This window comes from Plutella xylostella, chromosome 8 (assembly GCF_932276165.1).
Source record: "Plutella xylostella chromosome 8, ilPluXylo3.1, whole genome shotgun sequence".
Lineage (NCBI taxonomy): Eukaryota > Metazoa > Arthropoda > Insecta > Lepidoptera > Plutellidae > Plutella > Plutella xylostella.
In genome coordinates, this window is record NC_063988.1 from 2,447,497 (window position 1) to 2,473,192 (window position 25,696).

The 25,696-nt window shown below is 38.2% G+C and overlaps 3 protein-coding genes across 4 annotated transcripts; 2 read left to right on the forward strand and 1 right to left on the reverse strand.

Annotated features, from left to right (window-relative positions):
• The first annotated feature begins 2,672 nt into the window (after nucleotides 1-2,672).
• Nucleotides 2,673-25,629, forward strand: LOC105383749 (differentially expressed in FDCP 6). 2 transcript variants are annotated; one of them, XM_048622465.1, is made up of 11 exons: nucleotides 2,673-2,942; nucleotides 12,115-12,234; nucleotides 12,505-12,573; nucleotides 21,105-21,245; nucleotides 22,313-22,552; nucleotides 22,990-23,219; nucleotides 23,590-23,779; nucleotides 24,066-24,202; nucleotides 24,614-24,750; nucleotides 24,885-25,009; nucleotides 25,369-25,629. In XM_048622465.1, the coding sequence occupies exons 1-11, from the start codon at nucleotides 2,850-2,852 to the stop codon at nucleotides 25,504-25,506; spliced, it is 1,620 nt and encodes a 539-aa protein (XP_048478422.1). In that variant the 5' UTR covers nucleotides 2,673-2,849; the 3' UTR covers nucleotides 25,507-25,629. The 2 variants fall into 2 exon arrangements, with proteins under 2 accessions (XP_048478422.1, XP_048478421.1); XM_048622464.1 differs by lacking the exon at nucleotides 12,505-12,573 and having other exon boundaries at nucleotides 2,674-2,942; nucleotides 12,115-12,303; nucleotides 25,369-25,628.
• Nucleotides 6,016-8,328, forward strand: LOC119690549 (protein ALP1-like). Its single transcript, XM_038105937.2, has 2 exons — nucleotides 6,016-6,450; nucleotides 7,387-8,328. The coding sequence occupies exons 1-2, from the start codon at nucleotides 6,149-6,151 to the stop codon at nucleotides 8,264-8,266; spliced, it is 1,182 nt and encodes a 393-aa protein (XP_037961865.1). The 5' UTR covers nucleotides 6,016-6,148; the 3' UTR covers nucleotides 8,267-8,328.
• On the reverse strand, nucleotides 6,445-8,767 carry LOC119694656. The gene is made up of 2 exons (XM_038121424.2): nucleotides 8,330-8,767; nucleotides 6,445-7,317 (listed from the first exon to the last, which is right to left on the reverse strand). The coding sequence occupies exons 1-2, from the start codon at nucleotides 8,505-8,507 to the stop codon at nucleotides 6,494-6,496; spliced, it is 1,002 nt and encodes a 333-aa protein (XP_037977352.1). The 5' UTR covers nucleotides 8,508-8,767; the 3' UTR covers nucleotides 6,445-6,493.
• Nucleotides 25,630-25,696: the final 67 nt, after the last annotated feature.

The following is a 25,696-nucleotide window of genomic DNA, read 5'->3' on the forward strand; positions in this document are numbered from 1 at the left end:
ACAGACGGAGCGGTGGTGGCTCAGTCGGGTAAGCGCCCGCTTCTCACGCCAGAGATGCGGGTTCGAATCACCAATATAATGAGTTCTTTGAATTTAAGTATAATGTATACCATCGCTCTTACGGTGAAGGAAAACATCGTGAGGAAACCTGCATATCTAGATCTAGCACATCTAGATATGTGAACCCACCAACCCGCAGTGGACCAGCGTGGTGGGAAATGGTCCAAGCTTAGGAAGGCAGTTTAGACCTCGGGGATATGCACAAGGGTTCCACTCGAGAGAGCCAGGTACAGGTACTTACACCCCCACAGAGAATAGAATAGAAAGGTTGACTGGAAGCGAAGGAAGGCGTTTAGGCGATAAGTCCGCCTTTGTATATACTTGTATTGTTTTTTCTTGTAACTTCTTTAAACTGTGTAATTTGGGTATACAATAAAGTGTTTAAAAAAATAAATAGAATAGACTCCAGACTTGGACTAGACTTGGAAGAGGCCCTTGCAGTTAACTATAATTACTGGCTGTAAGTAAGTATTTTTATTGTGACTTTTCGTGCTTCTACTATCAACGAAACCACTGATACACTCACGGGCAATGAAATAGTTCCACTCACAAAATGCTGACACCAAACGACTCCAATTTTTTCAAACATTTAATTTAAAATTTTAACAAAATATTACCGTTTTTCGTTGGTAATATCCTAATGGTCTAATAAATGTACTTCAATGTTGCAAAACGCGTCATTAAGCTAGCCCTTTCCGTTTATGAGGAATTTGGTGCTTTTCTCAGTGGAACCTTTTCATTGCCCGGGAGTGTATGATAATGAGAACAATCCTTTTGTTATTTCATTTTATCTTATTTAGAAGTAATGGCTCTTTCCAACAAAAATTGTCATAAACTTATGACAAACTTTTTGTCGCTACTTTATGTAAAACATGGTCTCTATTATCAAGTCATCAAGTCTTATGGTCATAAAGAGTTACTTATAAATATCTACCCTACTACAAGCAACCTACCATTCAAGTACCTACCTATAAGTATTAATGTAGGTATATATCACCATAGACTAAACTAATACCTACCTATACTTATTAGGTACATAGATTGAGATGGGAAAATACGTACTTATAGGTAAGTAAGTAATAAATAGTGTTGCCACGAATAGTGATTTGGCCGAATACCGAATACCGAATATTCGGCCGGCGCTCTCAGCCGAATACCGAATATTCGGCCACCGAATATTCGGCAGGTGATCTAGTATTTCAATAAGTTGAAATTTTATTTAAAGAATGTTCTTCTTAAGACCATCGTATACCACTTTCAAATAACGTAATTTTTGTGATAAAAACTTTGTTGAATCAAACCGTTTTTTGGACAATAACAATATATATATTTTTTTCTTTTAAAGCAAAGGCTATAAACCTAATTTATATTACGCTGAACCGCTGAAGCGATTGTCATCAAAATCAAAGAGATTGGTTGATATTTAATTAGTGTAAAAAGTTAAAAAGCGGAACCTTGTATATTATGTTAAAAAATACCTGTGTCTCAGTAGCAGGTATCGTATATTTTATGAAGAAAATTGCCACCGTCTCTTACGAACAAATGCCGATAAACTTGTCTTTATTCATCACAATTTGCCTTTAATTAATTTTAAATATAAAAAATACTGATGTTGTATTCAGGTTTTCGTAATTAATGATGGTTTGATAGTGAAATGTTACGTTAATCGTATTGTGTTTTTATTCCCTTTTGTAAGATATTTTCTACTTTTTTAAGTATTCGGTATTCGGCCGAATACTACTTACTATTCGGCCGAATACCGAATACTGAAAAAACTGGCCGAATAGGCCGAATACCGAATACTTGCCGAATATTCGTGGCATCTCTAGTAATAAACCTAACTGCAGAGCCATTCTAAATTAATATTGTCAACTGAACATCAATGCTCAGTATTCATAGTGTAGAGGCAGTTTTACATAATATTCATCAAGCATTGTGGCCCGTGGTATCGGTCACTAGTAGTCGCTACTCACTCGCTCTCAATAAGCTGCGAGACTTGTCGTCATCGTTCTGCATCACCTACTTCCTCCGGGCGGGGACTCGTTTGACGCCGGGGTTGAACCTAGCGAAATTATGAAAGTACTTATAAGAAATACCTACTATTTCAATGCAGAGTGGATTTGATTGGAGGATATGTCTAATTTCTGGCTAAGGAAGCAACTGAGACGTTGCCAACAATGTCCGAACTCGATTCCTTAGCTGAGTAATTAATATAATAGATACAACACAACGTAACTATTTGCGATATTTTACGGTGAGTTTTGCGTTTTCCTTGCTAGAGGCAAGCAGCAAGTGCTGCATCTAAAGTCTGTTTTTTTTTTAATTTCAGATACTAAACTGACAGATTCTGAACGGTTTGTCAATAGTCGATGGTCCCACCACCCATTTGTAGTCGGTCTGAGGTCCCACCAATAGAACGATACGTCACTTAATCGTGGGACAGTCGACATTTGATGAACCTTTCAGAGTCTGTGAATAAAAAATGTGTATCTGAGAATAAAAATCAAACTTATCCTATCCTTCCTATGTTTAAACAAACAAATCAAAGGGCAAAGGTCCTTGGATATTCTCATACAAAGGACAAATCCCCAAGTCAAGTGAAGATCCCTCCCTCCTTTCGCTCGTCTGACACAAGAGAGGTTGGCGACGCAGTTCGGAAATTGAACGCGCGAATGACGGACCGTTCTTAATTTAAATTCAAAACGTGCTGGCCGGCACTTCGATACTGACTGGCTGTTAATGAAAGAAAAAATAAATAGTTTCCTGTGATATCATGTGAATAGTTTACGATGAGTGCGCTGTTGAAAAACGTGACCAATTGCATTTGGTATGCGTTTGATTCGTTGCAGAATAATGCCGTGGTCCACAAGTCCAAGTTAAAGGTAAGTTCAAAGTTTTTTTCTTATTAAGTAGGTACCTATGTGATAAGATTTAGGTAAGTTTTAAATTTTATTGAAACTTCATTGCTAACTATTGAGGAAGGAATATACGAATTAGTTAACTTTCATAAATGACCCAAGATGACCCACTAACCAAAGTTTTTTCAGTAGCTAGGTACGAAATTGACAAAAGTATCATTTCTTATTTGTATAAACAAGTAGGTAAAGGTAGGTACTTACTTAATTAAACATAATCTTAACTCAAGCTCCATGAAAATTCTGCTAATCACAGCGCTTTAGGTCATAGTTACTTAAGTTATGCTCAACTTGACGTTAAGTGTGAAGCCTACAGTAGTTAAGTATATATATGATTACAGCCTTGATGAGCCTAATCACGACCACACACGACTCAATGTCCTTAATGTTTTATCCCAGAGTAAATACCTAGGTAGAATAACACTGTATGAGTAATTCAACTAAAACAAACATTAAATAAAATACTTGTTTACATTTCTGTACAATGCATTATGCTGTTAAATGCACAGGTTAGGCAGTAGTTTGAAAAGTTGGGATTTTTAAGGATTGATGGATGTCTGTCGGTGAAAATAACAGGACCAATTTTTATGGAATTTGACATGTCGTAGGTTGACACCTTGGATTATACATAGGCTGATTTTTATCCCGAAATTTCCACGGGAAAATCTTCTAAGGCGAAGCCAAGCTTCTGGTAAAGGATATTGGCGCTTTAGCGATAATTCAATAAATTTTTCGTAAGTACCTATAGAAGTAGGATATCTATAAATACCTAAAGGTCTCTGCTCACCCTTGACTGACGCGGAAAGGTCAGGGGTGACCTTTTTGTCAGGGCGGGAGGTACGCCTCTACCCTGGAATTAGGTCTCGCCATAAACACATATTTAGGATACACGCACTTTGTGACCTACATTGTAAAATACATAGGTAATTAGACTAAGGGTCTGTTCCACAATGTCTGGTTAGTGGCTACCTGACGGATAAAATACATGCTGTCACTTTCTGTTATTATTTTTTAGACAGTGACAGCATGTATTTTATCCGACAGGTAGCGACTAACCAGACATTGTGGAACAGGGGCTAATAATTATAATCAAGTATATATATACAGGTAGGTACTTACCTAAAACTTATTGCTTTTCAATTGCTTCGTCCAAAACCTGTCCAAAATTGTTTCATGTAAAAAGTAAGAAATTATTTCAGTACGGGATTACTTATAAGTATACGTAATGGGTAGAGGTAAGGACTAAGGACTGTCTTCCTCAATTAAATCAATTAAGTTTTTTAAAAGCTACGAATGTCCTGTGAAAGTTTACATGAGTCCTGAACGGCATCTGGTAATGAACGATCGTTTTGAGAGCTTTCTGAGAAGAAATTCCATTGTACAGTAATCATTATTATTATTACTTACCAAAAACGCATAATGTAGCGCGTTGAACCTATAACTTTTTATGCCCTTTTAGATCATCAAGTACTTAATCATAAATAAGTAATATAATTTCATTGAATTAAGTACAAAACAAACCTAGACATAATGAAGTAATTGAGGTGTACTAAAACAAGAGTTACTTTATACTCTTTCAAAGGATATAATCAGATGGTTTAGAACTCAATTGATTGGAGAGAGCTTTGCAAAAAGTAAAGTGAGCTTTAGCTCTACTATCGGGAAATCGGCAGTTTGCCTACCTTTAAGCTTAAGTATACATATAATGTTTGAAGCCTGCCTTGTGTTAATTACAACTACAACCACTTTTTTCCGGGATATTGTCCAGAAATCATACGGACGGTACATACATACGTACATTACAGTACCTACATGCATGCATGCTCGTTGCACGTACTAATGTCAGTATTTACTATTTACCTACTGCAAGTAGGCTAGTATTGCATGACCATGTAAAGCTCAAACAACATTCCTTCAAGGCGACAAGAAAGGATTTAGAATAAAAAATGTAAACATAGTCTACCTGCTTATGGTTTCGTACCTGTAAATAAATAATTAATACTTAAGTATTTACATTGATATTAAAACTTACCTACATACTAGTTAGGTTATGGTCTTACAACTACATAACTTATTATTATGTAAAGTTAATACGGAACAGCGTGTGTAATCGCAGCGAGATCCAAGCCCAGCCAATTCAGTCACCTAGGGCTAGATAAGCCCTAGAGGTCATCTATCTCTTGTAAATTGGGTAAGTTGTGCATGTGTCTGATAGATAGTGTTTTATTTTACCGTATAGACATGTGGAGATAGCTATACATACATAGGTACTACAGAAAGTGAATATTGTTAAGTTTAAGCTTGTAGAGTTTGAGAGTGTTGAGTGCACATAAGATTCTGATAACATTTTGACAAAAACAATCATCATGGTTAGGCCTAGACAACATTTTACCATGAAATGAAACAAAATACATTATCACTAAGTCATACTCATAAGGAGGAGCGGTGGTAGCTCAGTCGGGTAAGCGCCCGCTTCTCACGCCAGAGATGCGGGTTCGAATCCCGGCGCTGACATGTACCAATGAGTTCTTTTCTGAATTTAAGTACAATGTATACCATCGCTCTTACGGTGAAGGAAAACATCGTGAGGAAACCTACATATCTAGACTTAGCACATCTAGATATGTGAACCCACCAACCCGCAGTGGACCAGCGTGGTGGGAAATGGTCCAAGCTTAGGAAGGCAGTTTAGACCTTGGGGATATGCACAAAGGTTCCACTCGAGAGAGCCAGGTGCAGGTACTGACACCCCCACAGAGAATAGAATAGAATAGAATAGAATAGTCATACTCATAGAATAATACTTACTTGAGTCACCATGTCATTCAACCAGCCCACTCATCTCTCCTCAGACACAAACAGCTGATTGCGTCGACCCTGGAGTCTACGCACATCATGTTTACAAAATAATTAAACTCACAATTTAAATTCGGATTTTCCTTGATGATCAAGTTATTCCTCTTATTTTATGGCACATCACAACATCCGTAAAAGGAGAGTGGGCACAATCGCCGCTTTATTTATACGTCAGTAACTGTTTAAGAGCCTGTCCAGACGGAGCGTTTTGCGCGCGTAAGCTCTCGCGCGTTTCAATTTATGTTGCGTCCAGATGCTGCGTTTTACGCGCGTTGCTACGCGCGGTGTCTGGCGGACGGATTCAGCCAGTTTTAAAAATGGAGCCTCTCACAGCGGTTGTGTTGTGGCTTGCGTACCGTCGATGGAAACGTCGTAAACGTAGAGAAAGTCGAAGATTTAACGTGCATCCAATTCTACGAGACAGAATGACGCAAAGTATGTTTATAACATTATACCCAAAGCTGAGAGAACACAACGAAAAGTTTTTCAATTACTTCCGGATGTCAGTAACATCGTTCGATGATTTGCTAAAACTTATACAAGATGATTTGACACCCAACAGAATCTATGTGCTAAAGGATACTGTTTCTGCCGAAGAAAAACTCGTGATTACTTTGAGGTAATAATATTTATTATTTTTATACTTTTTTCCCTTAATCAATTTAACAATCTCGGTATAGCTCCATCAATTCACTCTCTTGGGAATCTTGAGTAGACGCCGGTGATGGGTTATTGTAGTTAGACGCCGGTGATGGGTTATTGTAGTTAGACGCCGGTGATGGGTTATTGTAGTTAGACGCCGGTGATGGGTTATTGTAGTTAGACGCCGGTGATGGGTTAGATTGGGAATTGCGTTGTCCAGTGCAATAACGTGAAAACGAAGATGCTGAAGGGTCTGTTTCGTTATATCCTGTATCGTTAAAAAATCCTCTTTGTCCGCGGTGTGTCATTCCTGCTTGGTGATTATATTGTGGTGAAGGTGCAGGTGAAGGAATATAATGTGAAGGTGAATGACATGGGGCTCGTTGAGCTTTTTGGAGCACATTCATTAAATCAATTTTAGCTTGAAGCCTCATTTCTTCAGGTACTTTAATAAGCTCCTTATGCAGTGACAAACAAAATAGTTTATCATCATCAGACTCCGATGTTTGTGGCTGATTTCTAGGTGCTAAATTTTTGCTTATAATGGCAAGAAATTCCTCATCGGCTGCGTTCATTTTTTTTTTCTTTTTCGGCTGGCTAACTGGAGGTCTCATAACATCTTCCCCGTCGCCAGAAATGTCTTGTTCTTCAGGTGCAGCAGGCGAGGAAACGATGTTGCTATCAGTAGTTTTATTGCGTGTCGATCGTTCGAGGAACATCAAACGTTCAAAATATATATATTTATTTTTGCTGGCTTTTGATCCAGACGGTGTGGTTTTTATCCTTTTCATTTCTCTGACAAAGCCATCACGCAATCCTTTCCACTTCTTTTGCAATAACATTCCTGAAATAATAAAAAAAATATTGAAACGACCTTACTAAATATTTATATTTAATAACATTTTTTTTTCAGATATTTGGCTACAGGATGTTATTTTGCGGACTTGCATTATGCCTACAGATTGGGAAAGTCGACAATTATCGAAATAGTACAGAAAACTTGTTACGTCATATGGCTAAAACTGCAAAATATAGTGATGAGAGAACCTACGAAAGCAGAATGGGAAGAGATTTCAAAACAATTCCAAAAGTATACACATTTTCCAAATTGTATCGGCGCCGTAGATGGCAAGCATTTCCGTATCATAAAGCCTGACCATTCTGGGTCTCTTTTCTATAACTATAAGAATTATTTTTCAACTGTTTTATTGGCTGTATGCGATGCAAATTATTGTTTTATTTCTGTAGATATCGGCGCATATGGCAAAAGTAGTGACTCCACAATTTTCAAAGACTCCGTTTTGTATAAAAAACTTGTCGACAAAACTTTAGATATTCCAGACCCAAAGCCAATATCGCAAACAGATACAACTCCCTTGCCACACGTGATTGTAGGTGATGAGGCGTTTGGTCTATCTGAAAACGTAATGCGCCCTTATTGCGGTAAATCTCTAACAACCAAAAAAAGAATTTTCAACTATCGCCTATCCAGAGCCCGGCGTTACATTGAATGTTCCTTTGGTATTTTGGTAAATAAATGGAGAATATTTCATAGACCATTAAATGTTGACATTGAGTTTGCAGAAAACATCATTAAAGCTTGTTGTGTCCTTCATAATTACGTAAGGTTAAGAGATGGTTATAGATATGATGACACTCTGTACGAAACTTCCCTAAATAGTTTGAACTGTGAGGCAGTGAGGCCTAATGCGAGATCTAAGAATATAAGAGACAGATTCGCTGATTATTTTGTAAATGAAGGGAAAATCCCTTGGCAAGACAAGATGGTATAGTAGTTTGTAGTAGCCTACGTAGTTTAAGAAATAATCTTATTAAATAAAGTAATTGTCACTTACCCAACGTTTTTTTCTTTTCGTCGGAATCACCAGCTTCGCAAAAAATTTCGACTATTTCTTCCCAATTCCTACGTTTAATGAGTCTATTTGCGTAATCAGCAGATTCCATATCCCATATGGCTATTCTCTTTTCAACTTCTTCAATTAAAAGTTCGGTGTCGAAGTTATCGCGCTCCATTTCAAATCTAAATACGTCCACTCTCTATGGACACGCGCATACTACTGAACGCTCCAATGCCGCCAGAGTATCTCGACTCGCGCGGCGCTCGCGCGTAAAACGAGCGAGTCGAGAGTCGGGCGCATGACACGCGTTTTACGCGCGAGTTTTGAAACGCGCGAGAGCATCTGGACGGAGTGCTTGTAGCTCTAGTGCCTCGGGAACGCGCGAGTGTCTACGCGCGTAAGCTTACGCGCGCAAAACGCTCCGTCTGGACAGGCTCTAAGGCAGCGTCTGTCCTCAAAATAAACAAATGAATTCTGATACACTTTATTTTTATTATCCTCGAATCAGGCTGACTCATCCAGATACTATCTTAACATTAATAGCCACATGTTCCTAATTCTGGTACTACAACTAGCTTTTGCCCATGAGCTTTGCAAAGCTCTCCCGAGGGAATTCGATAATGCTGCAGCTTTAAGAAGATGCCTACTTATTTGCGTTGTGTAATAGGTAGATATCTAATTGTTGTAAGTACTAGCGTAAAACTAATGAGTCATCTTCACATACACACACCATAGGTACATACCTACCTCGACCTACCGTTTGATTACGAAACCTAATGATGTTTGCTAGAAATAAGGCTACACACACGCCCACATTGCGCTTGCTTATTTTGTTACCAGCAAGGAGCAGCCTAAATCGAATCACTTAATGTTATGGAAGCGATAATTAAGGTACAGGCAACTAAAGAGATAAATACACCCCCCGCGCACTATGACAGTGTACAAGAAAGATGGCTTGATTTAGTAAATAACGTAACGGCACCAGTAATGGACACTGACCCAGTAATGGACACTTACAAACTTATTTTGTCTAAAATAAGAGTATGCATAGTTTTACGAAAATTGCAACACCTTAGTTTCAAAGCCTAGACATCCCTCCTTGTTATATAAACAAGTTATTTATGTCATCCATTTAGATTAAAAATTGTGAAGAAAAAAAGTTCATTTGACGGGGGTTCACAAATGAAATGGAGATTTGTTAAGGAAATTGTTAAAGAGGTAAGTGTAGAATATTGTTGGTAATTTCGTTTTATTTTATTTTAAATTGACTTTCTTGATTTTATGGAAACTATACTAGATTTCCGACATATTTTCAAAGGAATAGGACAGCTTACCTTTATGGAAATGATTTCAGGGGGGGTGTTCATTACTGGTTTGCAAATTTTCAGTAGATCCAGTTATGGACATGTGTCGAAAATAATGTTTTAAGGTAATGTTGTGTTTTCTTATTTAATTGTCTTTAGAATTTCATAATTATATTGGTAGTTTTTGTAAAATATGAATAAAATGAAGGATACCAGTCTTGTACAGGTGTCCATAATTGGGTGTCCATAACTGGATGTTTCTCATTTTACATGAAAAACGTAGGTATATACGCCCAAGCAAATGGGAGATGCTATTATGGATGTAAAAGATGGCCACTGCAGCCAAGCGTTATGGAGACACAAACATGTTCCACAATGAAATAAAATTATTAATATGATAAGTAGTAGTTAAGCACATCTAAATATGTGAACCCTTGGTGGGTTCCCGCAGTGAACCAGCATGGTGGGAAATGGTCCAAGCTTAGGAATGCAGTTTAGACCTAGAGGCACAAGCACAAAGGTTTCATTCGAGAGAGCCAGGTGCAGGTACTTACAGACCCACAGAGAATAGAAATAGACAGTGATCGTGTGACAAATAGACCAGTGAAGCTTGGTAAGAATACCATGAGAATTTGAAAAGAAGTGGCATTAGGGGGAGAAGGAATTAAGAGCAAAATTTTAGTAGAAAAAAGGGAAGTGAGAGAAATGGTTCTGAAAACCCAGATGATATGATATGACGAGAGGATTGTGGGAACGGAAGAGGTTGAGACGAGAGTGTTGTTTCAGGAGAGAACATTGACCTAGATGTGGGTGCCCGTACTGATACGGTCAATGGTGCATTTACACGTCTCCGAGATCATCTCCAACATAGATCTGAGGAAAAGCTGCCATGAAGATCCTGTTGGTTCACACATAAAACGCCGCAAATGAAGTTGGAATAGCCATACCCTGCGTAGAGACTAAAACCCAATCTTGAGACAGGCTCTCGAATGGGATCCGCAGGGCAAGCGTAAGCAAGGCCGATCTAGACCTTTCGGCGCTCGATCGTATGGAGATGTGGAAAGTTTGAATCACGTAGTCCGATGCAAAGCTGGCTGCTGTCAACAGTCTGGGATAAAAAACTGTTGTGTCTGCCCTCTGTCCCACTGGGGGAACATAATGATACCAAGTAACAGAATAAAATGCAGGAGGACATGTATATGATAATTTATAATGTTGAATTGGAAATTTTTGTGTTTCTGTAAAACTTTTTTTTTCAGAAAGTTAAATTTTCCGTCTTTGATTGTTCCCATAGTGTAACTGGCGACCAAGCCTGTTTGTGTAAACGGTTATGATTACTAATTATCATTACAATTATAATAATATAAGTATAAAACAATATTTTATACTTTTATCAAATAAAAAATCACTGTCCAACATTGGGTGTCCATAACTGGAGGTTGGGTGTCCATTACTGTGGTTTTAGGACATATTTTACAAATATACAATTTCCTGAAATACCAATAGTTTAAATCGAGCTAGTGTACATTCATCTTAAACGGCAAGATATTCCTACGATTCATACCAACTTTCAATATTCTAACTCAAAAACTGTGCGAGTAACAGCCCAATCATTTGTAAAAAATCCTTAAGGTGTCCATTACTGGTGCTGTTACGTTATGTAGTTAAAAAAACAGCGGCCGCTACACGGGCTCGCCGTTATCGACGTCGATAAATCCACCAATCACAGCGTCGTATTTATAACGTTTATATCTAAGTCGATAGTGAACTCGTGTAGCGACAGCCTGTATATATGCAACTCCTGTAAGTATATTATCTTTCAGTGCCTTTTAGAAGCCTTTTAGCACCAAGTTGTTTGCGCTAAGGGGATACTTGTCTTTTGTGTTGACTGTACTTGACTAAAATGGAGTTATCGAGAGGCAAAAACAGTGAAGGCTGTATCGTAGTTTTTGTTTGGTAACAGAAGGCCTTTGAATAAATAATTGACTAATGCCATACTACAAGGCTGATGGATTAGGTAGTTAGATCTAGATAAGTATTTTTGTCAATGATGTCTAGTCCTTGAGCATGTGTTTTTTTTTTATATTTATAAAAGTTGGTAATTTTACAGTTTGTAACCATTTGTAAATTATCAATAATGAACTTACTTATAGTTAACTTTTGAACTGTTGATTGGAAATAGCAAAGGTAAAAATTATCTGTTCATCCGTTTTGGCGTTTGGTTAGCTATGTATATTCAGGTAGCCTAAAAAACTTTGAAATAAAGGGTACTAACATCAATCTCTACCTGGATAATTGTTTAAGTAGGTATTTCTATTTTATATTATTAGGAAAACTCATGGAAAACTTAACTAATTTCTATACTTATACAAAAGTAAATAAGGTTACACAACTTTCCTCTTCTAGGATTAGGATGTATTTTTACTTAGTCTTAAACGCCTTGAAACCAACAGAACTAAACGCACCTCCTACCCGCAGGTGCTAACAGCCAACATCGGCACCCTCCTCGACCTGTACGGGGTGGAGAAGGGTCTGGAGCACTTCCGGTCCAGCCAGGAGCTGCGGTTCGAGGAGTTCCGGCATTACCTGCAACAGGAGGTGTTCAGCTCCCTGCCTGGCACCCTCGCGCTGCCCGCGTTGAGGGAGTACGAGAGGAAGATTAGCGAGGTACGTGGGGGAGAGAGAAAGATGGGTGTAGTTCTGTCAGCTGTCGCCACTACCTGCAGTAAGAGGTGTTCAGCTCCCTGCCTGGCACCCTCGCGCTGCCAGCGTTGAGGGAGTACGAGAGGAAGATTAGCGAGGTACGTGGGGGAGAGAGAGAGAGATGAGTGTAGTTCTGTCAGCTGCCGCCACTACCTGCAGAAGGAGGTGTTCAGCTCCCTGCCTGGCACCCTCGCGCTGCCAGCGTTGAGGGAGTACGAGAGGAAGATTAGCGAGGTAGGTGGGAGAGAGACGGGTGTAGTTCTGTCAGCTGTCTCCAACTCTCCACTACCTGCAACAGGAGGTGTTCAGCTCCCTGCCTGGCACCCTCGCGTTGCCAGCGTTGAGGGAGTACGAGAGGAAGATCAGCGAGGTACGGTGGCCTGCGCCTAAAAGTAATCAGGCGAATTGGAAACAGTAATGCCATCTAGTAACCAGCTTGTAAATATAAGTTACGGGGCGGTGGCGGTAATAATAAGTGATAGCATATTTCGAGAACGCTATCATGGTCGGTGATAGTCTGATTGGTTAAGCATTCATGAATTGATGCGGCGGCATGAGGTCCCTGTGTTCAAGTCCTCCACTAAATAGTAAAACTATTGGTTTTTATTTTTAAATGCCTTTTAACATTCTTGATATCAGTAGTAAGCACCGATAAGTAATATTTAGAAGCCAAAGCGATTTATAAAACGTTGAGTGGAACGCAAGTGTTGTATTGTCTCAAAGAACTTTGGGAGTCATGATCACATATACTTAATATATTATATAGTTCTACCCTCAATCTTATGAGAACAACTCAATAAATGAAAAGAAGCAAGTTTTAGTTAGTCGTCCGCTACATTGCACCTGACTACTACTAACTATTGTTGATTATTGATCCCATCAAGTGTGTTATTGATTAACAATCAATTTTAATTTAGTTTTTTAAATACTAACAAACCCTTAATCGAATTAAAAAATTAAAAAAAGAAAGTAAAGGAAACTTCTATCATATGATCTTTAAGTCACAAAAAACAACAACAATATGCGAAGTAAGTATCAACCAATTCGTAATAACTCATGCGGCACCGCCGCGTCACGCCTTAACAACTACGCCACAGTCACTATGACGAAATTGTAAGAAATTAACTACCTAATATACACAGTAGTAAAAACAGCGAATAAAAACAATATCGTACTGCTCAAACACTCTTACTTATAGAACAACAACATGCACTTATCAAAACACACGTCCAATACGTTGTAGTTACAAGGTTTTTACTAGATGGCATCACTGTGCGGACCGTGCCTGCATACTTTTAGGCGCAGGCCACTGTACGTGGGGGAGAGAGACGGGTGAAGTTCTGTCAGCTTGGAGTTAATAGTTAAAAAGGTGAATGGGTTGTTATGGACTAAGATCAGCGAAATAGTTGTAGGTACAGGTGTATGTGTAATGTGGGAATAGTGACAATATATAGGAAGCCAAAGTTTACATTTCAGAAGTATGAACGGACAAAGAAAGGTTTATAATGTAAGTAATCTACGATATTTTGTATTGTTTTAGCAGTTACATATTTTCCATGTAGGTACTACTCAGAATAGCTATGTAAATAGTGGTATAGAATTGATAGCGTCAATATAAATAAGTAATTAAATAACTAAACATAATAGACCTGTTTTGCATTACAACAAAACAGATATTATGTGTATGAAGAAACACACAGCGTTGAGTGAAGAAGCAATTATTTGATTTCTTAGTATAAATAGGAAAAAATGGGTTTTTACATACCAATCTGCTGTATTTTCCTCTCTTTCACTTTAGCCAGTGGACAGTGCAGTCTAGAATCTGGATTCTACTCTGTGACGCGCTGTCAAATTTCTGACATAGTAGTCTTCAAAACTCACCTGCAAGCCGTTGCTGCAACGCTGTGTGTTTCTTCATACACATAATATCTGTTTTGTTGTAATGCAAAACAGGTCTATTATGTGTTCATTCGAAACACACAGCGTTGAGTGAAGACTTGTTTGTTATCTGCTGGTGAAAGAGATTAGAAAATCTAAACGCTATGTGATCTCCTTTTTAGGTAAAATATACCTAAAATATAATAAAGATTCCTGTTAGACAACATCATAGTTGTAAAGGAAACATACTTAAAATGCACCTTCATCATAAAGGTACTTGCACCTAAAAGAAAGAAAATTAATTAAAAACAAAATTTATAAGTACATAGGTACTCTAGTTAATGATCAATAGGTGTGTATCCACTACATACCTAGTGTGATACACAACATGTCACATACTTACCTACACTTATGATCTGTAAGTATGTTGCTAATGGGATCATAAATCATACCATTATTAATTTAAGTAAGTAAGTATATCATAAATAAGCCAATTTCTTATCAAATTAAAGTTAGAACTAGTAAAGGACCAATCCAGGTGTGAGGAATACCTAATAGCATAGAAACAGACAATAGAAAATATAAAATTTTACATCATTGTCTTTATATAAGTACCTATCAATTTGTATTACATAGGCCCTCTAGGTAATACATAACCATAGGTAATTTGTACCTATTAGGTAGTCATACATATTATTAGGTAGTATTCCTTTTTAGTTGAAGTAAAATTGAACTTTATAAAGCACAGAAATATGGATTGTATTAGACTTATGTCACTGCACCACCCTTGCTTGGTAGTTGAATAGCCTACTGCAGTAGGATTACATGACAGCTGTCTATGTGTACACTATCATAATTTTCCTTTGGAGATATACATGGGTGATGACCAGTCTCTAGGTACACGGAAAAATTTATAGATGTACCAATTTCAATCAAATATGACTAATTTTACCAAGATTTTACAGGACCAACAGCCTTTAAAAAGTCAAGCCTGCATGTAGGTAGCAACCTACTTAAGTAAAGGGCCAGTTAGAATAGAAACAGCTTTTGTACAGCTATTAGGCTTACACCCTTCTCTCAGGTTGAAATATAAAGTTTCAGAACCGCACATCATCTCTATCTATACTTGATAAACAATTTACTACTGCAATATAATCCATCATAAATGCCAGTAAACACTTTATAGGGACTATTCAATAGCCCAACCAATATGGATAATTGGATAGGTATTTTCACAGCCATCAGTCATAGGCTCCACATGATGTAGGTATATGGTATACATATAAAAATCAATATAATATAGGCACCTTACCAGATAGATCCTTAGAAAGGCTCATAAAGGCCAAATGTTAACACAACTTGGTGAACAAAAGTCCAGGACAATAATAGGCACTTAGACTTGTAGCTATCTCATGTTTGTACTCTCCAGAGACTACAAACTTGTGCAATGTGGGTAATAGAAAGCTACCTGGGCAAAATCATTTGACAACCACCTGCCATGTGGGTACACTAGATGAGGAGTACTCAAATCCGGGCTCAAACAATATCAGCCAACATAGTGGTAATATATGTGCTGTGGCATACACCTTGTATAGGTGATATTAATGCCAATGTCTACTGAATAAACATTCATTCTGAAGTCAACTTTACTGTTGTAATCACTGAGCTCTTCTTTATGGCAAGCCTGTGTTAGCTATTAAGACCAAATTAAATTCAGAAAAATATGTATTGTATGCAATATTAAGTATAGGCACAATACAAGAGCTCACCTTTAAGATAGAAGATATGAGATCTCAGGTTATGTCTTTCAAGAAAAGATCCCTGAAAAAGTAAGCAAGTTACAACACAATATATTAGATTGAAAATGTGTAACTCTAGCTGCCAAGGCGCAGACGCTTCAACATCAACCCATCACGTCCCTACTGCTGGGGAACGGGTCTCCTTCCAATGAAGGAAGGGCTTGGGCCTAGAAAGCTGCTTCATCAGTTTTCATTATGTTTGGCCACTGCATATCAATAATCAAATGTCCCAATAGCACATGGCCTCCGCGGCAACAATCTTGTCATTATGGGTTTAGCTAGAAACTGTTAAGTGGTGTTATTTGTAAAAATAAATAGGGATGTGATGGTGGTCCCATGCTATCCCCACTGGAAAGGGAGGATCTCCCAACCTGTTTGGGCTGTGCTTTGTTCTGGCGGGCAGCTGCTTTGGTAAACAGGAGAAAAAATTGGCAATTCACCTTTTTATGAGTGGATTATGCCTATTATCAGTTTTAAACTGTAAGACTTATGGATGCAATAAATGATTGAGTATTAAGTATTGAAACTCCCATAAATTCTTGCTTAAAAACCCCAAATAGCTACAAAGTCAAGGGTATGACATGAACAACTTTGAAAAAGTTATAATCATGAAAATATATTACAGATAGCAAGTAAATAGTTAATTATCTTTATGTAATAATAAAATAAGTACAGTTAAGTTCACCAGAGCCCATGGCTTTTCGACTGGTTAAAAGCTATACAAATGGTTGTTAAACATCATAATATTTGCATATATAATTGCAAAAACTTGGTGGCAATGCATTTTAGTTTACCAGAGCCCATGGCTTTTCGACTGGTTAAATGCTATATAAAGCGGTTGTGAACCATCATAAACTTCGCATATATAGGTATCCCAGGAACAATGTGTGCGAATAATTGCAGATACCATATAAGATTTTACCTCTCCGCGAGGAAGGTTCCAGCAATTATGCAAATATAATATAATACATTTTACTTCACCAGTGCCATAAACAGCATTTCGACTGGTCAATGTATTACAATGAACTTATAAGTTCAAACCTTCATAAACTTTGCATAAAATCCCCAATAATTAGGTACTTGAAGATGGGTCCGACACCACCAATGTGTGTGTCATCAATAATATTGCAGTTAGTAACTGCTACATTTAACTTTCCGAAAGTTTAATGAAATTATGCAAAGTTAAAATACATTATGAGATGATCCATGAGTTCATCATAGCCAGTGCCTATCAGCATTTAGACTGGCAATGTATTTTGTTGCTCTGTCCATTACACCCGCATGTAAAAGGACATAATATGTATACCTAGGTAATAGGTAAATAGGAATAAAAAGGCCACGAGCCAGTTTAAATCCTGTGGGTGAGCAAAAAACAACATATTTATATGTATACATACATGTTGTAAGAAGTTATTATGGTTAATAACTAAGTCAATATGGTAAATAGGGGCCACGAGCCAGTTTTAAATGCTATGTGAGCATAAAACAACATGTATACATATAAGTTGTAAGAAGGTATTATGGTAAAAAACCTATAAGACAACAAAAGTTGTAAATATAGGGATAAATATTAGCCAAGAGATTTTATAAATTATAATCTCATCAACCCATCCGCTAGGTCAAACTATGCTACTGGCTTAAGCCATTGGTTGCAAGTCAATATTGTCAGCCACAGCACTGCATGTCATATTTAATTTATTTTAAGATGACAGTCTCAATAGTGAAACTGCTAATATAAGTGTAAAGTTCTCTGTATAATATACACACGACTGCAAATCCCCGAAGGGGTAGTCAGAGGTGACCCACATAAGGGCATAAATAGTGACTTATTTTCATTGTGTCACCCTTCATAAACACTTGGTAAATAAATAATGTAATCAACAAATTACAAATATTTTGCGACAACACATCTATGCATGCAGCAATCAAAAGGTTGGTATATTATGTAGATAGGTAGGTACATGTTAACTAATTAATACCAGATGTGAAAATATTTTCAAACTTGTGAAACCAAACATCAATACCATGTTTAGAATTGAAACATTTAAATTCAAAGTAAGCAGTGTAAAGGTTATAAACCCAACAACCAAAGGTCTAACAAGCATCTGTAGCCCATCTGAGAGGCTTCCTAATGCTAGATAACATGGCATTAAATGAATAGGAACAAACTTAAATGTTCTCATATAAGTAAGCATTCTCTTATGAGAATTTTTTAGCTTTACCAAATGGAGTTAAACTATGTAAATACAGTATGTAACAACGTAAATACTATTTGAATAAAGAAACACCATTGAACAGAGCTGGTTTCTGGTTTAAAGGTATGAGCACAAAGATAAAATATCATTTGTAAATTGCAATGTTTTGGAACCGAAAAAGATTCATGCGTGAAATAGTTTTCTGACTTACTCAGTTCAGACTTCGAAGGTAGGTATGAATCCAATTGCTGGAGAGCATATTTCACACTATCACAGAGATTTATCATAATATCTTCATGTAATCTTGTGATCTTCTCGGTTTTCTGAAAAAAATATTAATACCGGCCCGCGGGCGGAGCGTCGGTAGCGGCGCGAAATTATTTTTTTTTTTTTTTGTACATTGACGAAAAGTACGATGTCTCATACAGAGTTTTTTATACATTAAGTGAATTAACACTTTTATTGATTGTTTTATTCCACAAACACGAATATTATCATGAATTATTAGTAAAAAATCCATTTTCAAAAATATATAAACGCGTTTGATTCAAGAAATCAAAAAGCTATGTCAGAAATTTGACAGCGCGTCACAGAGTAGAATCCAGATTCTAGACTGCACTGTCCACTGGCTAAAGTGAAAGAGAGGAAAATACAGCAGATTGGTATGTAAAAACCCATTTTTTCCTATTTATACTAAGAAATCAAATAATGGACAACATTTCATTTTCTTTACCCTATATTTTTATTAGCTATTCGGAAAGTTTATAGAAAATTAGTGGACCCGTATTTTTTTATTTTGTATATACATTAATTTTTGCATGTTATTTTTAACTTTAAAGTTAATTATTTTAAAACCGGAAGAGACGTCACATATTCGGCTCAATTTTTATTTTTGTCTATTGCCTGAGTTTCGAAAAAAAACATAAATGACACTGACAAGTGACATTTAAACTTTGTTTACATGCCAACCAACAAATGGGTCATTTTCAAATGACATTGATATTTCTGATGATGGAAAGTAGGTACTTATCATGTAAAAAAAATAAGCAGAAGCATTTTTCAGCTGTGTATGCGGTGGCATGCTCTGGGACATATTATATTGAGGTCATCTCTTAATAAAAAATAAAAAAAATAGTACGAAAGTGTCAGAACAGAATTAATGAAAATGACCCAAACAAACAACAACGTCACGATAAAACGTCAACGTCAATCAAAAATGAAAGTGACAGTTACTTTGTTTTTAAATCTATGTGCTTTGATCATCAAAATGCATCGCACCTGATGCATGACGTCATCAGCACTTTTTTACTATTTTATGATTTTCTCGAAAATGATACATCCAAAAAATACAAAAACATTTTTTTTGTGGCCTTTAGAGTTAAATCTCGAAATGGTTTTCGATTTATAGCAGCTTTAGTTTTTTGAAATGTTGTCAATTGCTTCTTCACTCAACGCTGTGTGTTTCGAATGAACACATAATACATGAACATACCTAGAGCAACGGCGCCGGCGACGCAATGCCTCGCGTCTATTCGATTAAAAGTGGGTAAATGAAATGAGTTCCGAGCAGACGATAACAAACAACAATGGCTTAGATAGGAGAATGTTGTGTTGTAGCATTAGTCATTAGTCAGATCGTATTGAATTAAGTTTAGAATTACACACACGGCGCGGCGATTATTCTAGGAAATAATGTAGGTTAAACTCTGAAGTGTTTAAATATAGTCTAGTGGGTTTAAATGTTGGTATATTTATTTATTTATTTATATTGTATGTTTCCTATTAATATTTACCCGGAAACCTGAAACTACCCCTAGGTACTTCATAAACTATCATATCCCAACTTAAGCTATTTAAAAGTACCTCTGTCCATGTGCTTATTATCCTACTTAATTGGTCTCCTAAATAACCAAAAGGAACCTAAAAAAATATTGTTGATAGTATATCTGAACGGCGGAATATCTGAACAGCGTATCTTTTAACCTGATCCGGCCATCTCGGGTTAAATTTGCGGTTAATTTCAGCTTAGTCTGGATCTCGTACGTCATACAAAACCACACGGCTTTTGCTGTGATCTACACTACACTATCCACATGATCTAGGTATTGCATTACGACTAGATACCTAGGCAGTAGGCACATTACTGAAACGCTCTGATTGCCATTTCACAAAGCAGTTGGGGAAATAACGCAAGAAATTTAACCTAACCACAATACCTAGAGACCTAAGTTAGTTTTCTATGGGGCTTTCATGGAGTTTTAAGTGCCTGGGAAGTGTAGGTACCTAATCCTCGTTTTGAGCAAGATTTATCTACAATCACCTACCATCCCTAACTGTTGGCAAACCTACACATTGTTTTCACGTCCGGTGGTTGTACGGTCAGGTGCAAAGAAACCTGACCCCCCTCTCATACTAACAATGCTTCTGAGGGGGGTCAGGTTTACTGATCACACTCCCAGTCTTCATCTAAGCATGGGTAGGGCAGTGCTTCCGAAGGCACAAAACAGAATAACGAAATGAAGCATTCAGCATAGGCATTTTTCCTGATAGAATAAGCAACCCACATCTGGTTATTGGATGCCAAAGAGCATCATGATCTTAGTCACAACTTGTACTCTTAGCGTAGTATGCTAGGTGGGAGTGCAATAGCTCTAAGCTCTACCAGGAGTAAATGTGTATTTGGATTATGATACTTACAAGAGCCAGCTGAAAACCAGCGCTATGGCCTTATTGTCCACTACTGCATGAGCTGGTGGCTATTTGACGCTCTGGGCAGCCACCTGTTGTGTTATTGTTTGTTTTCAATTGTATTATTGTCTGTATTTTTATGTGTTCTCATTCAGTGTGTCAAACAAATGTTTCTTCATCTTATTTTCCTAATTCCCGTGTCCAGGTGTGCTGGCTGGTGTGCCGCAAGAGCCTGCTGTCGCGGGAGCGGCCGCTGTTCGCGGACGAGTCTGTGTTCAAGCTGTTCCGCATCTTCTGTCTGCTGGCCGACCTGGTGCAGGACTGTGATGACGAGCGGCAGTATGTGGTGAGTTGCTTAAAAGTTTTAAGACTATTGAAAGGATTGTTTTCGGAAGTAATGTAGCAACATTGAGATAGATAGATAATTGTTTATTGCACACAAACACAGAAATTACAATTGAATATGCTCAACATAGACGGCACAAATGGCGGCCTTATTACCAAGAGTAATTTCTTCCAGACTACCTCGGAGGATGTAAATTATACAATACAAAACATTGAGATGGCTTTATTAGTTTGGACACTGTCTGAATTTCTCATCACGATGAAGTTCAGCGTACCTTTTTGCCCTTTTATCATTTTTTTTAAGTAGCCATATTTGTGTCCCACTCCCACTACTGGGCAAAGCTGCCCCACTTTTATTATTTGTATACGTATATTGTAACTAGGTGTTTGTGGCAGCGAGACGGCACGCCGAAATGGATGAATCGATTGAAAAACGATTGCTTGAGAGCTCAGCTCTATTATCATCAAAGTCCACTTGATAGCAATGAGAAATTTCTATCTGCCATTGCCGTTCTATTTGTCACTGGAACTATTTCATTGCTCGCGACTATATTAGGTAGGTGTAACTGAAAACATTATTGCAATGCTAATGAGTCCGCAGTCCCCATACATCGCCCCACGTGCGAGGCAAGTGTCCCAGATGTCCTCACTGCTCGGTGACGCAGCGAGGGTCAACGACCAGAGGGGACATAAAAACTCCATTCGCTTAGTTAGTCTAGCTCTTCTTTGTTATTGTCTGTTTACTTACGTAATAGGTATCAGAGCTAGTGACTTCGTTACTTTGAGTATTTGAGTGAGTTTGTAGTGGAAGGAACATTTTCAAAATGAATGCCTTATCGTGTTTAGGTGGAGGTGCAACAACGCTGCGCTTACTGTATCTACTTTAGGTAGATATAGGCGCTATTAAGTAAATATATTAATCCAAATAGAATAGGGTGCTATTAATAACATATTCCCATAGGGACTTACATAGGTATTCCCGATCCGTGAATCCGCAATTCCATTCCACCAACATAATAGTTATGACCACACTACCATCAACATTAAAAACGCAACTCTATTCCCCAGATGATCCTCCAGCCCTCAGAAGCGGGCATAATAGTGGAGCAGCTAGTCCACTGCCTCGGGCTCCGGTGGGACGCCGCGGAGTGGGACGCCCTGGGCGCGGGCGTGGGTCACCTCCGCTGGGCCGCGTTCCTGGCCGTGCTGGAGTCCAAGTACTGTCGGGGGCAGCAGCTGCATGAAGAGGCGCTGGTGGAAGCTGTCGCGGAGGTCTATGATGTGTTTATAGAGGATATTATAAAGAAAGTGAGTTACGGCCTAATCTATTCTACTCAGCCACTTTTTCTGACTTTATTCTACGACCTCTGAAAATCCTCGTGTTTTTGCTTCTGTATAACTAGAAATAAACTTTGATAGTCACGTGATCCATCATTAGAATGTGGAGGAAGTATCTAACTAAAGTCGTAGAACAATAACCCTGACTCACCCCCTTTTCTTTTGACCCTTGCTTTCACGGGTCCCTGAAAGAAACCAAAAGAGAAGGAGAGTGAAAACTAACTGATTGCCTGATCTTTCACCACGATGACCAGCCATGGTCCAGCTATCTTAAAATCTTAAGTAATATTTGTCACCGGTGGTAACTAGGTTTGGTCCAGCTACTTATAGTGTTTGTCACCGATATCCTTAAAAAAACAATATTCTTGACCACCAACCTCTCATCTAAACCCCAACCCCTCTTCCAGGGCTACCTCCTAAAGCGCGGCTACCTCCTCCCGACCATGCGTGAATACTGGTGCGTGCTACAACCCTGCGCGCTCACCTACTACAAGAGCTCGTCCCAGAAGGAGCAGTGCGGGAGGATCACCATCGACGAGTATTGCTCGGTCGAGGCGGCGGCTGGCGACGGCAAGATACAGAGGTTCCAGCTCGTCACCCCGGAGAGGACCTTCGAGTTCGCCACGCAGGATCATAAGTATGTTGGGAGGTTTAGCTTTTGTGAGCTAGTGATGCTAATATCTCTTGTAGACGCTATTTGTTCCAGTGACTACTATACTACATTCGGTCGTCATCAAAAGCATTTACTTATACATCATCATAACATAAACTGTCACAGCTGGACATAGTATGGCTTTCCCAGGGAGTGCTACAATACTCTATCATCAGCCTACCTCATCTACTGTCTATGTATGTATACCGGCCACCTTTTCTTGGCCTACACTCGAGAACTCGTTAACCCACTGGTCATCTGTTGTGCCCATGGCCAACCCACTTCCGCATTCCAGGGACCAGGGCTACATATAATTAAATGCTACCTAAATAACACCCAAACCAACCCTCTCCAGGAGCCGCCTCCAATGGGTATCCGCCCTCAAACAAGCGACAGCCGTGTCCGGCGGCGCGGAGGGCTACCAGCGGCGCGCGCGGGCGACGCGGCGCGGCGCGGACGCGAGGCGCGCGCGGGAGGCTCGCGAGGCACGGGCCAGGCTGCAGCAGGAGGTCCGCGCGAGGCTGGCGGCCGAGGCACAGGCTCAGGTGAGGGGGGAAGTGAATGTAGACAATGTCCAGTTGGGTATGTACCCAACTCATGTAGAGCATGTAGGTACTCTCGTACCTTTTGAGTCTAATGAGACTAAACTTGCGGAAGAAAATATTGCTTGTCCAACATATAAAAGATTAGCATTTACATAACTATAATTTAAAATAGCTCTATACCTTACTTTGATTGGCAAGTAGCGTAAGGGAAGGGCGGCCAGAAGTAAAACCAAAGAACTATTTATCTATCTACATCTCTAAAATAATTATTAACATTTAATTACAGGAGTTAGCAGAAATTGCACAACAAGACAACAAAAAACTCGAAGAAATGAAGAATGCTCAAGTTACTCTAGAAAAACTTCTACAAGAAGAAACACAAGCGAAGAGAGACGAGGAAATAGTCAGAGCACTACAAGCAAGGTAACTACCATCAAGTATTCCATGAATAAGATAGCAAAGTAAAACACAGTTATAAAAGTTTTTGAAAAACTTCAACGACTAACTTAACTAATTATTATGAAATAAAAAAATCGATAATGATGTCGATTCTGAAGGCAGAAATTCTAATTTTAACGCTGTCAAACAAAAAAAATGCTAGTTTAAAATGAGATTTCAGGGAACAGTCATAGAGTCGAATTTTAAACAAAGAATTTAAGGTTTTGACAGCATTAAAATTAGAATTTCCGCCTTCAGAATCGACATCATTATGTAGGTAAAAAAGTAGTTTTTTTGCTGCGGCCATTCCACCGTCGTCAGTTCAACCGAAATATCTTTTATAATACCTTAAGTAGATACCACTATAACGACATATTTATCTATTTTCTATTCCAGGGTTTTGGCTGAAGAATGGGAAAAAAGAGAAGAACTAGAACGCCTTCAGGAAGAACAAAACAAAATGTTAGAGGAAGAAAGACTTAAAAGAAAGCAGTTTGAAATGCTGCAGGCGGAAAAAGAGGCACAATATAGAGGTAAGACAAGAAGAATTTACCTACGTAAGTATTTGAAAAAATTAACATTTTCGTAGATACAGAGGATCTATAGTCTGCAATTTAGTGTATATAGAAACGGAGCAATTTAAATAATATAATATTGCATATTGCAGAAGCAGAAAGAAGATTGCAAGAGCTAGAAGAAGAAAAGAAGAAGCTGGATGCAGAACTGAAAGCGGCGCAGCAGAAGATATCTCGCACGGAGCACACCGCGCAAAACCTGCAGGTCCACTTACGAGTAAGTTACCCGATACGCATTCATATCTAGTACTAAATGACTCTATATTCCATTTCACAGGGAAATCATCTGATACAAACAAAAACTACCCTTATTCGAATATAATAAGGATTCTGTCAGATGTCTTTCCCCGTGAAACAGGGTATAAAATGTAAGAGGAAAACTCTAAATTCTACCAACTGTTCTACTGTAGTTTCCTAAATTGCAATTTTCGTTGCAGACAGCTTGTTTGATGCACTTCAAGTCACGTCTCAAATTCTATAACGCTTTACTTACTTAATTTTAAGATTATTAATGCTTCTTTATATTAAATTATCTAATTTAACATCTAATTTGCTAAGGGTTTTCTTGTCTTACAGGACTTACATCCAGCACTGCGGAACGGTGAAAGGGCGAGGCGGGCCGTCTCGTTTGTTCCCACCACGAAGAGTTCTTCCGACACATTGATAGATGTGAGAGCCATCAGACATTTGGAATTGTTGGAAAACGATTTATAGAGTAGGAATGCGAGGTACTTAATTCAGTCCATGGAGAGAAAAAATAAGGCATTCCTTTTATAGGCTTTTGTAAAACTTAATACTGTTACAGATACAGTAATAGAAATTAAATAGCGTTGAAATATGTAAGGTATACCATTGATGTGACGTGACCAATAAATACTGCTGTTATATTTTTTTTAAACTTTAT